General features: G+C 38.9%; 1 protein-coding gene across 1 annotated transcript in view; it reads right to left on the bottom strand.

The window, feature by feature from the left end:
• Positions 1-8,434, bottom strand: part of LOC103117331 (guided entry of tail-anchored proteins factor CAMLG) — an 84,492-nt gene extending 76,058 nt beyond the window's left edge. The window contains exon 1 of the mRNA XM_060175588.1: positions 8,430-8,434. Within this exon, the coding sequence (XP_060031571.1) occupies positions 8,430-8,434 (5 nt within the window). The remainder of the gene's footprint in view (positions 1-8,429) is intronic.
• Between the last annotated feature and the right edge of the window lie 7,765 nt (positions 8,435-16,199).

Below are 16,199 nucleotides of genomic sequence, written 5' to 3'. Positions count from 1 at the left end.
ATCCTTGACACAAAACCCATCCCTGATTTCATCTCATCCCTAATCCCTACCCCAGGGAATTTAGGTTAAAGATGGGGTGAAGTTCAAAGGTGGAATACACCTGATTCATGTTATTCATAATTAAAATATATGTACTTTTAGGGTTTACTTTTTAGATTATGTCAAAATATTTTCAGCTGAAAGTTACTTAAATGAATGTCTACACCCAACCATCAAAAACTCTAGTATGCTAAATTATAAGCAAAAATCATAAGGGATTATATACACTTTGATTCCTTTCTTGGGGAGCAAATTCATGCAGTTATTGTGAAATATTTCTGGGTGGAACACCAGCACACATTTCTATAACTCTACCATCTCTCTTATTGTTCCTTAGCAGCTTATTTTATGGATGTGTCTCAACAGCTATTTTCAATGTAACTTCACTTCAATGAGCTTTAAAAAGAATACTCTCGTCATTCTGATGTCAGATTATAAAATAAGACACAATAACTACCCTAATCTTGGTACTTTAGAACAAAAAGTTTACTTCACTACTGAAAAAGACCCTAAAAACGCCAGGTGGGCATGACTTGGTAAGACAAAGCTAAATAAGTCCTTGATTAAGCTGAAGTGAGTATCATATATAACTCCACTTTGGACACCTTTGCTGAGTCCACACCTTGGTAAAATAGATCCACAAACTTTAGAGTGACATTTCTTTAATCCTACCAATGTTGCTGTATCTATCTCTAGAAGCAATTCATTCATTCATTCATTCATTCATTCATCATTCATCTGTCTATCCATCAAAGAACGATGACTTTATATGTATTAGAGAATAAAGTTACAGCATTGAATAAAATAGACTTGGATGTTGACCTCACAGAGTTAAACAAGAAAGACAGACAATAAATAAAATATTACTCAAAAAATTGGTCAGCCACAGGGAGAACTTTTTTTCACTATTATGTTAGAACTACTAAGTTTGATTCCATGATCTGGGAGAGTATGAAAATGTTTGCACAATGCTCTAATAAATATTCTTTCACATGAACCTAAAGCAAGGCTGATTCTCCAATCAATCCCAAAATCTTAAGGAAAGAGGACTTAGTCTGTGAGGACTGAATTGCAAAGCCCACACCTGGGAAACCAGTCTGAAGACTTATCAAAAGAGTGGAGTTGAGTTTTCTGATCAAAACAAAACAAAAAGGTAATAGCTCTATGTCTATATTCATATTTTTACAAACATGAGAATGTGTGACTTACTAAGAGTATCAGAAAGTCAGCATTATAATTTTAAGAAGAGAGTGAAGTAATCAAATTTTTTCTTTTCCTTTTTTTAATTTATTTATAAAATAAAAAATATCAAGAAGGCCATAGAATAAGAGGGGTACAATTCCACACAATTTCCATCATCAGCATTTCATATTCCATCCTCTACCTTGAAAGCTTTCCTACTCTTTATCCATCTGGGAGCATGGACCAAGGATTACTATGGGGTGCAGAAGGTAGAAGGTCTGGCTTCTGTAATTGCTTTTCCACTGAACATGGGCATTGGCAGATCAATACAAACTTCCATCCTGTCTTTCCTCAGTAGGGCAGACTTTTTAAAAGTCTTTCTGCTACATTGTGAATAGAGGTGTGTATGGAAATGAAACTAGAGCCAAAGAAAATAATTATAAATTTATGTCAGAACAGACTTTGATGCTAGAAAACCTTAATGTGTCCTGGAACCTCACCTTTCCATAACCATACCTCAGTAAGGAAAGGTAGAAACAGGCTGGAGCTATGGACTGACCTGTCAGCATCCATGTCCAGAAAAGAAGCAAATACAGAGCCAGACCTTCTGTCTTCTGCATCTCGTAGATAATTTTGGGTCCATATTCCCAGAAGGATAAAGAATAGGGAATCTTCCAATGGAAGGGATGGGACACAGAACTCTGGTGGTGGGAGTTGTATGGAATTGTATCACTATTATCTTACAGTCTTGTTAATAATTATTAAATCACTAATAAAAATAGCCTAGTAACTAAAATATCAGCAAGTGAGTGATTATAAAAGGAAGAAATCAATGTAACACATAGACTTCCTACCTGAGAAATCATTGATAGTTCTTATTTAGGTTATTCTTAACCTGTCTGCTCACTAAAGTCACCTGGAAACCCTGATCCCCTGTTCCTTTCTTTTCTTTTATTTAATTTAATAATGATCAATAAGACTGTAAGATAAGGAGATATGATTCTACACAATTCCTGCCATCAGAGTTTCATAACTCATCCCCTCCATTGGAAACTTTCCTACTTTCTCCCTTTGGGAGAATAAACGCAGGATCATTATGGGGTGCAGAAGATGGAAGGTCTGACTTCTATAATTGCTTCTCCACTGGACATTGGTGTTGACAGGTTGTTCCATACTCCTGACCTGTTAATCTCTTTCCATAGTGGGGCAGGGCTCTGGAGAAGGGAGCTTCCAGGGTACATTGGTGAGGTCATCTACCCAGGAATGTCAGATTGACATCATGGTAGCATCTGCAACTTGGTGGCTGAAAAGTCATTAAGATAAAAAGCAGAAAAAAATAATTTAGTAGTCATCTATATAAAGGTAAGAATATAACAGAAGAAATTTTTGGTGTCTACACTGGAAGAAGAGAGGAAGTCTATTTTAGTTATGTATATTCCAAGGGGCCCATGACTTTACTAATTTTTGCCTGAACCTGTTAGCTAACATTCAGGTGAGCCAAAGGTTGTCTGGGGAGATGGTGTCAGAGTTGGAAATAGGACTAGAAAGCTGGATCAGGGAAGAGAGTAGTTCCCAAATAAGGGAAAATTATGTAAACATTAATTGTAAACATCGATTTGATCTGGGGCCTATATTCAGTGCAGGAGCCTGTGTAACCTCTGCATCCCTGTGGGTCTGAGCTTGCATTCTGTGGTCATAGATAGGAACATTCTAGCCCGCACTCATTTCAGGACCCATCTTTCTCGAGTGCTAGAGCATGTCAACCCAACTGCCCTTCAGAAAACGGGGTAGTATCTAAACATTATTGTTCCACATTTAGGGCAAAGTCCTGTAGATGCCAACAAGAATTTCCACTATGTTGTTCCTGATGGAGATGACCAGTGAATGTGATCCCCTGCTTCTAATTAAATTGGTTAAACTGGGATCCCAGATATAGGTATGTTTCCCATGCATCTCAGGTATTTAAACTGTGAAGTCAGGCTAGTTTGTCCATCCCTGCATTAAGTGAGTAATAAGTCCTCCAGGTATCAGAGACCTAACAGAGAAGCAGTTTGAGGAGAAATTCTATAAATTTCCATCTTTTACAAGTTGGTAGGAGAAGCTCAAGTAATAGAAGTTTAAAATTGGGCATACTTAGATGACAGAGAAAATAACTAAATTAAAAGCAGCTCAGAGTAATTCACTGATGTTTACACCATGATAGAAGTCATGGGAATATACACAATAAATCAGAGAGACAATGTAGTAAAAAAAGGAAGGCCCTTGTGGAGCCCCTGAATTAAAGATAGAAGATGATGAGTCAGCAAACTGCTGGTGCAAGGGGAACCAGGAAATTAAGGTGTTGTCAAATCAGTGCAAGGGAATGTTTCAAGAAGAGAATGCCTAAGTGAGTTGAAAGCTGTGTTTAAATATGGCAAATCCCAGAACTCCACCCTTCTCCCAAATATCAAATCTGAGTTGATTTTGGGCCCTCTCTCTGGTGAGTCTCTGCTTTAGCAAGATAGCTAGCTATTAGCAAGGAATTATGATTTAGAGGTCAATTGTCGGGGACTTCAAATCTTAATATCCAAGCATTTTGAAAGTAATTACAGTCTCAGTTAAGATACTGTAACATAATAGATAACATTTTCTGTGCCTGTGCACTCATGATTTCTAGCACTTGTTTGTGGGTTTAAACTTGGCGAGAACCCCAGCTTCTTCAGGGTTCGGTAGCATTCTTTCTGTTGCCAAGCCTACTCAGGGCAAAACAAACAGAGTCATCTTTCAGGACATTTCCCTCTTTGGGTACCTACTGTAATGTTTATAGATTTTTATCACTATCACTGTGCCTATTACATTTTACTTTATTTCTTTACAATGTGTGTATCCTTCTGTTTTCCCTGCAAACAGATAATTGTCCCATAGACTTGTAGCCCCATCACCTATCACAATTGCTAGTACTTGGTATGTACTGAATAAATGTTTGCTAAATGAATGGAAAATTGCATAATTTCTCTGTGAGTTCATGAATAGCCAATCTGGAAATTCCATCTCTAAGTATTCTTTCATCATAGACTGTAAAATATTGTTTAAATAAAGGATGTGGTTTATCCATGTTTAAATTTCAGGTCAACTTTCTATGGAGTTAGTAAAATCTTGCTCCAGTGCAAATTATTTAATCCTTTGGTGACTTGAGTTTTATGTCTATAAAGTAAGAATGACAATGCTGACTTTTCTTGGAACAGCAGTGAGGATTATCAAACTCAGAATTTTACTTCTCAAGGGCTAAGGAGATAGTTCAATTTTTTAACGTATTAACTGGCATGCCTGAAGCCCCAGAGGTTGCAGGTTCAAACACCACCTTTTGCTAAAGTTGAGTAGTGCTGGAGCCTTTTTCTTCTTTTTTCCTCTCTTTCTCCCTCCTTTTCTCTCTCTCTCTCTCTCTCTCTCTCTCTCTCTCTCTCCTCTCTCACTTCCTTTCTCTCTCTTTTCCTTCCTTTCTCCCTTCTTCCTCTTTCATTCACTCTGCCTCATAACAAATAAATACAAATTATAAGATTAAAAAATATAGAGGTACTCCTCATATTTTAGGACCAATTAATAATCATTTCTCTCCTCTATATATTGACTTAGATGACATGAGGCAAAAAAAAAAATGCTCTAGATCTTTCAGTTAGTAAAGAATCACCTATGACAGTACTTTGGTTGATCATGTCATGAAGAAATCAAAATCAAAAGGGTAATTTTTTTCTGAAGTGTTCCAGTCTCCTCTGAATTGCACATCAAGCAAATGAAACATTAGTGACCTTAAAGTAGACTAGGCCAGCTGCAGAAAATGTAGCCAATACTTGCTTCAAGTCATATCAAACTTAGATGTGCTTATTCAATTCTGCTGTTTGGTTAATTTAAGGATATCTCTGTGAAAACTCTGTCAAAGAAGAAAATACCTTGGGCGGTTAAGCTCACATGACGCAGGGCACAAGGACAGGCGTAAGGATCCTGGTTCAAGCCCCCAGCTCCCCGCCTGCTGGGGAATCACTTCACAGGCGGTGAAGCAGGTCTGCAGGTGTCTTTCTCTCCCCCTCTCTGACTTCCCTTCCTCTCTCCATTTCTCTATGTCTTGTCCAGCAATGACAACCTCAGTAACAACAATGACAACAATTAAAAAAACATACCTTAACCAAAGTCAAGCTTTCTGTATGACTTTAATTTAAATAATGAAATGAATTTTCATCCACTGAAAGTTCTATTAACACATAGTACCCCTTTAAAGTGAGTGCTAATGAAATGCCAGGCTTTAAAGTGCTATACAGTCTTACACATAACTATCTCCAATGTACACACAGAGAGAGTAAGATTTTTTCTGTAGTCCCCTAAATTGCTTTATATTAAAACTAAATTTCACCTTTTACTGACTGGATATTTGCAATCCCACCTCAAAGTCCATATGTATAAATTTTTCTTATAATTTCTAATTATTTTGAGCCAAAACCAAAAAATGAGATGAAAACACATATAATGTTTAGCTTTCTGACACTGGTGATCCTGTTAGACTTTAACTGATACCTAACTTCTCATGTTCTCTCACTGGGTTTTTTCATTGTATTTGTTGTAATACATGACTACCCTCCCATCTGGGAGCACCTTTGTTCCTTTGCTTCCAAAGCAGTCTAACTATCTTACTTCTTTGCCTCTTCTGAATTCTTCTTCCTCTTTCTGATATCATATGCACATTATTTCATTAAACTTGTCAGTCCAATGTTTAACCCTTTGAGTTTAGCCCTCTAGTCTAATTCAGCCCTTTGAGTTTAATTTGTATAGTCACTGCATTGAATATTTTAGGAGGTCCTCTACTCAGAGGACGATAATGGAATTCCCCTGTTCTTAATTTCAAATAAGTTTAAGATTTGTGTGCTTTTGACACATAGGAAAGACTCAGCAGGACTTTCACAGGTTCTTATATTTTTATCCACAAGGACCTAAGAGCTTCACAGATACAAAAATGACACCTAGTAGAGATCATGTAATGATCTCTGGGGAAAGAAAGGTCATTTTCTTTAGAAAAAGGCCAGGCTTGCACCAAGGAATGCATATTTTTTTATAGTCAACATAAATGTATGAGTCAGATTAACCCTGTGGATTTAAAATAATAAATTGTTTTCCTCTCAAGTGTCAACACTGACTGATCAATAGTCACTACCTGAAATAGTAGGTGAGATTCTGAGGCTCTGACTAGGCCTAGTGACAAGGCTGCTTAGAACTCATCCCTAGGAACCCATGAGTAAAGATTAAGCAGATTCCTCCTTCAACTGTGCTGATAAGTCCTGATCTAATCATACCATGACTTGACTTTATAGATCCCTTTATACACCTCTTGTAAGCTATCCATAGCATTAGATAGCAATGTACAAAATTGTCAAGCCCATAAAATAGACAGTGGTATCCACAGTGCCAAACGCAGACACACAGAAGTTACTCGGTAAGTTTTGGTTGAATCAATGCATCTGCTTGCTCCTGCTCCTCCAATGCAATGCCTAAAGCCAGGGGAAAATGCCATGCTAATTTCTAAACTCTTCTTCCTGCTACTTAAGCCCTGTGTCCTGAGCAGCAATCTGCTTAGTGTGAATGTTTTTATAGATATCTCAAAGCACATAAATGATGTGTTAAATCTCCCAATAATAAATTTAACACTATAAAATAAATATGGAGCTAGATACAAATGTTAACATAGGTAAATTCCTTTAAGTACAAACCAGTGAAATAAAATGCTTTTTGTCATGTAGTGATTCAGTAAATTGACTAGTTTTCTTTCTGCATTTGAATGTGCTCACCCAAACAACTAAAGACAGTATGCATTAGTAGAATTTTGGGATGTCGGTGTGTTTTTCAAACTCACTAAAAATAATCTAATTTAAGGAACTGTGATTTAATGATCTTTTCAAAGTTGGAAATATATCCCACCAAGATTTAAAACAAAAATAAATTTGAAATAGAAAAAAAATAGCATAAAACAAAGCTAGTTTTGTGTTGGTAGACAGAGAGAGGTGCTAGAATTATTTACTGCATTCAGGACTTCGCATTATGACCAAATTGATACTTTCCAGGTTTTTTCATTAACTTAAAATGTTCTGAGGTAAACACATCATTTGCTATGATTAAATCCAAGGTGTTTCCATAGATTTTCTCTGGGCAGCTGAAAGTCAGCCTGAGAGGTAAGAGTTGTGATCAATTCCTTTGTTAAAGTAGCATTAGAGAAAATACATAGATTTCATTTCTTCTTCTTCTAGCGTTTGCCCTTCTTCCGTAGCCAGTCAACAGCGTCAGGTTGAAAGCTGTCAGGAGCTGCTTGTTGCTGGCTTTGAAAGTGACTGGGATCCATGTGGATTCAGTCGGCTAGGAAGGATCGTCAGTTTCCCCAATGAATGGGTACTCATGGGATGCACCACGAGAAGGTCGATCCAATGCAACCCATAGATTTCATTAAGCAGCTGTACCAAGATTATTAATAGCCTCAGCAAACAGAGGCTCTATGTTAAAATCTTCTAGTCCCAGACTTTCCTATCTCACAAACCAGAATTCATCCCCTAGCCCTAAATGCTACCACAGATTCCCCCAACCTAAAAAAGAAAAAAGAAAAAAAAGCCCACTCACATACCTACTCATGGGCTCTCTCCATAGGAGACTAAGGACAAAAATTTCTGCCTCTCTAAATGGTTCTGGGCAAATAAAATTAGCAAATATACAGCTCTCAGACTCCATGAAGGCTTCAAATTTTCTTGTCAACTAGAATCAGACAGATGACATCAGTGTCTGCTAATAATTCATCTTTTTAAGCAACTGGAAGGTTATAAGAATGAATAGAAAAGTCAATTCACTGTAGCCATTTCCCCACTTCCTATGTTCATTCTGCTTCTCAGTGTTGAAGACAAAGACAGCTCTAGGATGAGACTCCACCAGGATGTGTGTCTAAGGTTAGAGGATGTCATAAAGTTGATTCTCCCTTGCCATGAATGTTAGTTGCCTAGTTTTCAAGCAGCAAAACCCTGAGTCACTTAACTGAGGAAAGTGGTGAAGGGCACTCAACAAGAGTGCCCAAAACAATGTTTTAAAAACTTTTCCCCAATTCTAGCTACCTGGTTTGGCATGTAGTTAAACTCTGAATGTTCTTTCCTTGGCCCTTTTGAGAGTGAGTCACCAGCAGAGGTGAAACATGATCCTTACTCACTTACCTCATGGCTACATGTCCCATACTTTACATTCACCCAAGATGGGACCAGACCTTTACAAAGCCTGTCCAGAATGTGGCATTATTCTGACTTTCTGAAAATCATAGTATACAGTGACTGGTTCAAGTTCATTAACGTGATCCAGCTCATACACACAAATAAAGCCTTTTATTTTGATTACTAACATCAGTGAAAATGAGAAATTAAGCAGAGGAAGACATTTAACAAAAAAGTGGGGTTTTGTTTTTTTTTTTTTTTAGATTGCTTTATTTTATGAGAGAACTTACAAGAATATCCACTGCTAAAGAATAGGGAAGCTTCCAATAGAGGGGATGGGATATGGAACTCTGGTGGTGGGAACTGTATGGACTTGTGCCCCCTGTTATCTTATAATTTTGTTAGTTATCATTAAGTCATTAATTTAAAAAAGTAATATCCACTGCCTGAAGGAGTAATTCTCATTGTTAAGTCATTCTTTAAAATGACCAAAAATTACCTTTCTTGAGATTTTTCAGCTCCTGTCCATAAGTCTAAGTCTCTGGAGAAAATCATGATGCACTTTTATAGGTAAAGATAATTTATAAGAAAGATTTAAATTCTTGGTTAGTAAACTGTGATTGTCTCTTCAAAGAAAGCTTGACATTTTATATTAAAGCATGTGTGACTGGAGGGATAGCGCACCAAGTAGGGTACACGCATTGCTATACACAAGGCCCAGGCTTGAGCCATGGCACCACATGGGTAATGCTGTGGTGCTACGGTGTCAGTCCTCCCCCCACCTCTTTCTCTCTCTTCCTCCCACCCTCCCTCTCCTGAAGGAAAATGTGCCTAGAGCAATGAAACTATGTGTATAAAAGGCCCAAGTCTGAAGGGTGGTGTAGAGAAGTAATTAATTATTCCTATCAATTAATCAAAAATCTTGACTACTTACCAATGCTAGGTACTGTACTTAACATTCGATAACCAGTAATAATTAATCCTAAGGGATTCTTTTATCTGGTTATGTTGTTCCTTTTTTACCAAGTCACCTCTGAAAAGAAAAATCAATTAAAAACTAAATTTAAGGGGGCTAAGTGGTGGTGCACCTGGTTGATTACACATGTTACAGTGTGCTAGGACTCGACTTCAATCCCCCAATCCCCACCTAAAAAAGGTAAGCTTCCCCAGTGGTGAAGGTGTCTTTGTGTCTCTCTGCCTTGACTCTCTATATCCCTCCTTCTCTTGACTTCTGGCTGTTACTATCAAAGAATGAAGCTAGTAATTTTTTTTGAAAAAAAAATAATTTAATTGGGTGGAAGGCATCAAAATGTCAAAATAATATAGTATGTTCTAGTTATAAACACGACCTTGAAGAAAAGTGTAAGTGGGGAAAAGGCAAGTAGTAAGAATATTCACTTTGCTCATAACAATTCTAGGTACCCTGTATTTATTATTTCATTTTATTCTTACCACAATCTGTGAGATAGACTTTCCTCTCAAATTAGCACAGAAGTAAACAACTTTTAAGAGGTTATTTAAGTTGCCCAAAACGTTACCTTTGTTGTGGTAGAGATAGGGTCTAATTCTAAAATGTACGCTCCTTAAACTATATGATATTGATTATTTACAAAAGCAAAAAAAAAAAAATCAATGTAAGAACATAACAAGTGATTTGGTTTGTATTTATTTGTTTTTTTATATTTATTTATTGATTTACCCTTTTGTTGCCCTTGTTTTTTTTAAATATTTATTTATTCCCTTTTGTTATCCTTGTTGTTTTATTGTGGTCATTATTATTGTTGTTGTTATTGATGTCATTATTGTTAGGACAGAGAGAAGTAGAGAGAGGAGAGGAAGACAGAGAGGGGGAGAGATAGACAGACACCTGCAGACCTGCTTCACAGATTGTGAAGCAACTCCCCTGCAGGTGGGGAGCCGGAGCTCAACCTGGATCTTTATGCCAGCCCTTGCACTTTGCATCACTTGCGCTTAACCCACTGCGTTACCACCTGCTCTCATGTATTTATTTGTTTTATATACAGACCAGCCAAAGAATGATTAATATTTTTAGTTTGGGAAACTTCTTAAGTCATTGAGTTAGAATATGCTAATAATTATAAATAATTTGTAATGCCATACATCTTTTTACTTGGTATCTTCAAAATTGGTGAGACACAAAACCCTTACAAATGAATTTTAAGAGAACATGTTGAAACAGGGAGCTATCTCAGGAGTAGGGAAAGGGTTTGCAAGTCCACATTTAAGCCCTGGTGTCACATATGACAGACCTGAGCTATGCTCTTCTCTTTGTCTGTCTTTATTTCTTTCTCTCTCATAAAAAATAAATATTTAAAATGTGTCTTCGTAGAGAAATTTGAGGGGAGAAATAACAAATCCGATCATCATTTTTTAAGAATATTTTTAAGTTATTTGAAATATGTGGGGGTGGAGGTTAAAACCAAATCTTTAGACAAGATGAGTCTCTCTTGGCAGAATTGCAGCCAAAGGAGGCCAGGTGAAGTTCACGGGTGTCTCATCTGGTTTGTTCAGCTTATCTCTGATTCATGTAGCCTGATTGACTTTCCTGTTACTTTTCTAACTGGTCATCTCTCAGCAATAGAGGGCTTAGGTCTCATCACTCTCCACCCATTTTAACATAGTCTCCATTTTTGCCACATACTAAAAACAACCACAGTGCTGGTGTTCAGAACTCTCCTCCTAATATTAATGAATGTGAGACAGATCCAGACCAGTTTTGGGGACAAAGCACTTAAGTTTAAACTTAAGAGACTAGATGAGAAATATGTAGTTTACCTCAGCATGCCACACCATCAGTGACATTTGCCATACAGAACCACATATTCCTTTTGGAGGGTAAGGTTCCACACCATAGTTTTGACTCCCAAATTAATTCTTACTCTTGCAATTAACTTCATTTATTGACTCTCTACATAGGAGGTATGGACAGAGACTCAACTCTAAACTGTATCTTCTGTAAGGAGCAAACAGCCAAGATGTTTGCATGTGTGTGTTTTCAATTTCCCTGCAAGGGTAGAAAATTTGAATGTGTCCTTTGTGATAGACTCTCTTTAAAATCTTTAAGAGTTCAGTATAAAACTAAATTAAAAGAGTCAAACATACATCTTTTCTGCATCCAGTCATGCAACACCTCTGTCTTATGCTGGGCTAGCATTTCGGGTGGGAGAGAGGATCAAGGAACTCCTGGCAGCATAGTAATACAACTCTTTATTCACATGGGAACGCCCCAGAGTCGGGTGTGAGCACAGCGGGTTAAGCCAAGTGGTGCAAAACTGCAATGGCCACCTCCTGCTCTGCATAACAGCCCTTCTCCAGGTCCAGACTTGGGAAAGAAAAGAGAGCGAAACCAGGAGCAGAAGTGGGTATTATGCGATAAAACCGGAAGTGGCAAGTCGGAACTTAGATGGCTAGGAAAGGGGGTGGAGAAGAGAAAAAGGCACACTGGGAACTTCCTTAGCTGCCATTGCTATGGTTTTAACTGGTGGGAATTAGCAATACCCTGAGGGAATAACGTGGTGGGGAGGAGACCTTTAGTCATTTATAAGACAAAGCAGAAGACTGGTATGTAGATAAAGGGGCTGGCCATACTAGCATGGGGTGGTTTGTGGGCCCTGCCTAACTCAACTACATCTACACAATTTTACAACAGTCTGATATTGTCTTGAGTCTGAGACAGGGTGAACAAAACAAATAATATAGGCAATATGAGGTAGAGCCCATCCAACCTGACTTCAAGTTCTGAGTTCTGGCCTGGAGTAATTCTGAAAGCATGCCATGATATAGATTCAGCCATCTTCACTGGGCTTTAGTTGCCCTGCATCAGTTTGTACAACACACACACACACACACACACACACACACACACACATGCCGGGATAGCCTGAGGGTGCTTCTTCCCAAGCACATGCTCTCTGGGTTGGAAAGAACTCGACTGGAGCCAACCTAGGCTGCTACATGGGAGAGGGATCAGGAACTCGTGTCAGGCTAACGTTGCAGGAAGGAAATTCTGGGACTCACAAAGGCAATCCAATGTGTGTTTAATCAGAAAATAATCTGTATTTATACTCACCAAGAAGGAAATAGTAGGGTGGAAAACAGGATGTGATGAAGAGAGGGTGGAGCAAAAAGAGAGTGCAAACCAGTGGGATTAAACTAGTGCCCTGCAGACTAGGGCAGGTCTCAGGTAAAACAGTGATTATGTAAATAGACCACAGTGTTAGGCAATGGAGCAGGGGAGAGCTGGCCTACTGCCACACACACACACACACATACACACATACAAACAGTTGTTGCTGCTCTAGAAGACTTCTTTAAATTGATGTAATAATGATCAACAAGACCATAGAATAATAAAGGTCCAATTACCACCACAGATTTTTGTATCCCATCCTCTCCATTGGAAGCTTTCCTATTCTCTATCCCTTTGGGAGCATGGACTCAGGATGCAGAAGGTTGAAGGTCTGGCTTCTGTGATTGATTGTCTGCAGGACATGGGCATTGGCAAGTCGTTCCATACTCTCAGCTTGTCTCTATCTTACCCTAGTGGGGCAGGGCTCTGGAGAGGTGGGGTTCCAGGACACATTGGTGAGGTTGTCTGCCCAGGGGTGTCAAGTCAGAGTCATGGTCATGGTAGCATCTGCAACTTGGTGGCAGTGTAATGGAGCTTAGGGGTTGACATTCCACACCTGGAGTCCCCGGGCACAATACAAAGTAAAACATATCAAAGTAGTACTGGATACATTCTTCTTCTTCTAGCGTTTGCCCTTCTTCCGTAGCCAGTCAACAGCGTCAGGTTGAGCCTGATGTAAAGTTTCGAGACCTCCTTTGAATCTGGAGAGGTGGCAGTCATTGACTATGTGGGTCATAGTCTGTCTGTAGCCGCAGGGGCAGTTCGGGTCATCTCTGGCTCCCCAGTGATGGAACATAGCAGCGCACCGGCCATGGCCTATTCGATAGCGATTGAGGAGGGCCCAATCATAACGTGCTAGGTCAAAGCCCGGTTGATGCTTGCAGGGGTCTGTGATGAGGTGTTTGTTCTTTACCTCAGCTGACTGCCAACTCTGTTTCCAAGAGTCTGGAACAGAGAAGTTCAGTGTAGGTGTAGGAGACCAGACTGGATGACAAGACGTCAAGCGTTGAACAGGGTGGGCGAAGATATCTGTGTATATTGGCAGGTCCGGTAGAGCACAGACATGGGAAATGAACTTAGATGATGCTGCATCCTGACGAATATCTGGCGGGGCGATGTTGCTAAGAACTGGCAGCCATGGAACCAGGGTGGAATGGATGGTTCCAGAAATTATCCTCATGGAGGAATATAATTTGGAATCGACCAAGTGGACATGGGGGCTACGGAACCATACTGGGGCACAGTATTCTGCAGTGGAATAGCATAATGCCAGAGATGATGATCGTAGTGTGGAAGCGCTTGCGCCCCATGAGGAGCTGGCCAGTCTTGTAATGATGTTATTCCTCGTGCCCACCTTTGCTGCAGTTTTTATGAGATGTTCGTGAAATGACAGAGTGCGATCGAGAGTAATGCCAAGATAGACTGGCTAGGCTTCATGCTGGATGCATTGATTTGGTTGAGCTCTGCAGATGCAGTATCAAATAGTATGGATAGAGAGAAGCATGCAGGAAAATAAGCCATGTCCTAGAGGTTCCAGGAGTGGGAGAAATATGAGTTCTATAGAGAATGGAAAGGTACCTGCTTTCTTAGAGTTTAAGAAGGCAATAGATAGTTATTATTGTAACCAAGTTATTAGGGAATTTGGTTGACTGAAAATCCAGTGGTTACGATTTACTGTATCATACAAGACCTCACCACATTTTATGTCATTAAATGCTATTTTTTTAAATATGTTTATTTATTGGATAGAGACAGAAATTGAGAAGGAAGGGAATGTTACAGAGGGAGAGAGACAGAGAGACACTTGCAGCACTGCTTCACCACTCGCAAAGCTTTCCCCCTGCAGGTGGGGACCAGGGGCTCAAACCCAGGTCCTTGTGCATTGTAACATGTGTGCTCAACCAGGGGAACCACCACCCGGGCCCTCATTAAATGCTATTTATATGTAGCTGTATCTTATATAGTGACAGGACCAGTTGCTCATTGTCTCCCTGGTCTAATGTTATAGGTAATTTAATATTTCAAAGAAAGAGTCATTATTAGAAACATATTAACGGTTTAAGACCACTGTTAAAATTCAATCCAGGGATCAAATTTGAAACCTTAAGTCCTTAGACTGAAAAAAATCTCAGAACTGTGGTCTATAAATAAAAAAAAAATTGAGACATTCAATCTATTTTCCCCTCTCACAATGATTAATTAGTGATTTATGAAATTCTAAGTTAATAGGAGTGTATATTAACACCACTCCTTCCACCAAAGGTCTGTGTCCCTACTTCCACCCCCTATAGTGAAGCTGAAAAATCTACCCTCCCCCTCCAGAGTTTTTTACTTTGGTATAATACTCCAAACTCAGTCAAATTCTGCTTTGTGTTTCATTTTCTGTTCTTAATTCTCAATTTCAGTTTGTGAGTGGGATCATCCCATACTCGTCTTTCTCTTTCCGACTTATCTCACTTGCTCTTTCATTCTCTGGGTCAAAGCATTTTTATTCCCCTTTCTCAATCTTAGCTTACTACAACCAAAGTCCCAACTCCTTTCTTGCCAACAGAACAGCTGTCTCAACTTGATATAGTGCAAAGGAAATGGCATCTGGTACCTTCTGGTAGCAAAGGCTACCTCTGTGTACTGGGAGCCGGAAGTGGAGGAGAAGGTTTGATCCACTTCGAATATTAACCTATTTTTGTTGCCACCCAGGGATCAAGCATAAAAGATAATATCAAACACAGGGAAAGAGAAGTCACTTGGTAAGAATTTGCTTTATCTCATTTACAAATCACAATCACATATAATGTATTAACCAGCATGCTGCTAGTTATAACCAAAACCAACTCTAACTAGAGTAAATAGTATTAATAGTAGGTATTTATGTGGGTAATGGGGGGGGATGCACCCGGGACTCAAGAATGAAGGTACTGACTGTTCAGTCCAGCAACCCCTACTGCCACCCTACCACCACCACATTCTCTTTCATCTCTGTTTTAATCACTTTAACTGCACAGTTGGTAGCTTCCTGACTCAACTACATAGTGGAGATAGTGTCACAAACCAAGACCTCCTAAGTTCCCATCTACTCTGTTTAAAAGATGACCTGGTAAAACTGGAACTTCTGGGTCCTGACTCCATCTTTTTAAAATGCCTCTGTAAGGTGAAAGACAACTGTTGAATGGTTTTTACTCATATGTAGACTATAGATAACAAAAGCAAATGAATTTGTAAAAAATGCTTGATAACCAATCTATCTTTTAGGCTTTTTAAGAACTATAGTGATTATTGGAAGGTGGGGGTGGCAAAAACACTGAACTTTTGGTGGTAGATCAGGTGACTTATATTTACCAAATATGGGTATGAAACAACACCCATAAAATCTTAAAATTTGTAAACTGTTGTTTAATTACTACTAATAAAAACTACTTAAAATAAACATAAAATGCCTTATTGGTCAGGTGCCCAGGAATAAATTATCATTTACCCAGGAATAAATAAACTGACAATATTGCTGAAATATAACTTTTAACGGCCTAGCCATTGTACCCACACATATGATTGTGGACTAAGTAGAGGAGCAGTTATTCCAAAAGCAAGGGTCCAGCACAGGCAACCCACTGGGTACTAATATACATATT

This window comes from Erinaceus europaeus, chromosome 16, assembly GCF_950295315.1.
Source record: "Erinaceus europaeus chromosome 16, mEriEur2.1, whole genome shotgun sequence".
In the NCBI taxonomy this organism is placed as follows: Eukaryota; Metazoa; Chordata; class Mammalia; order Eulipotyphla; family Erinaceidae; genus Erinaceus; species Erinaceus europaeus.
This window is presented reverse-complemented; position numbering and strand designations above follow the sequence as displayed.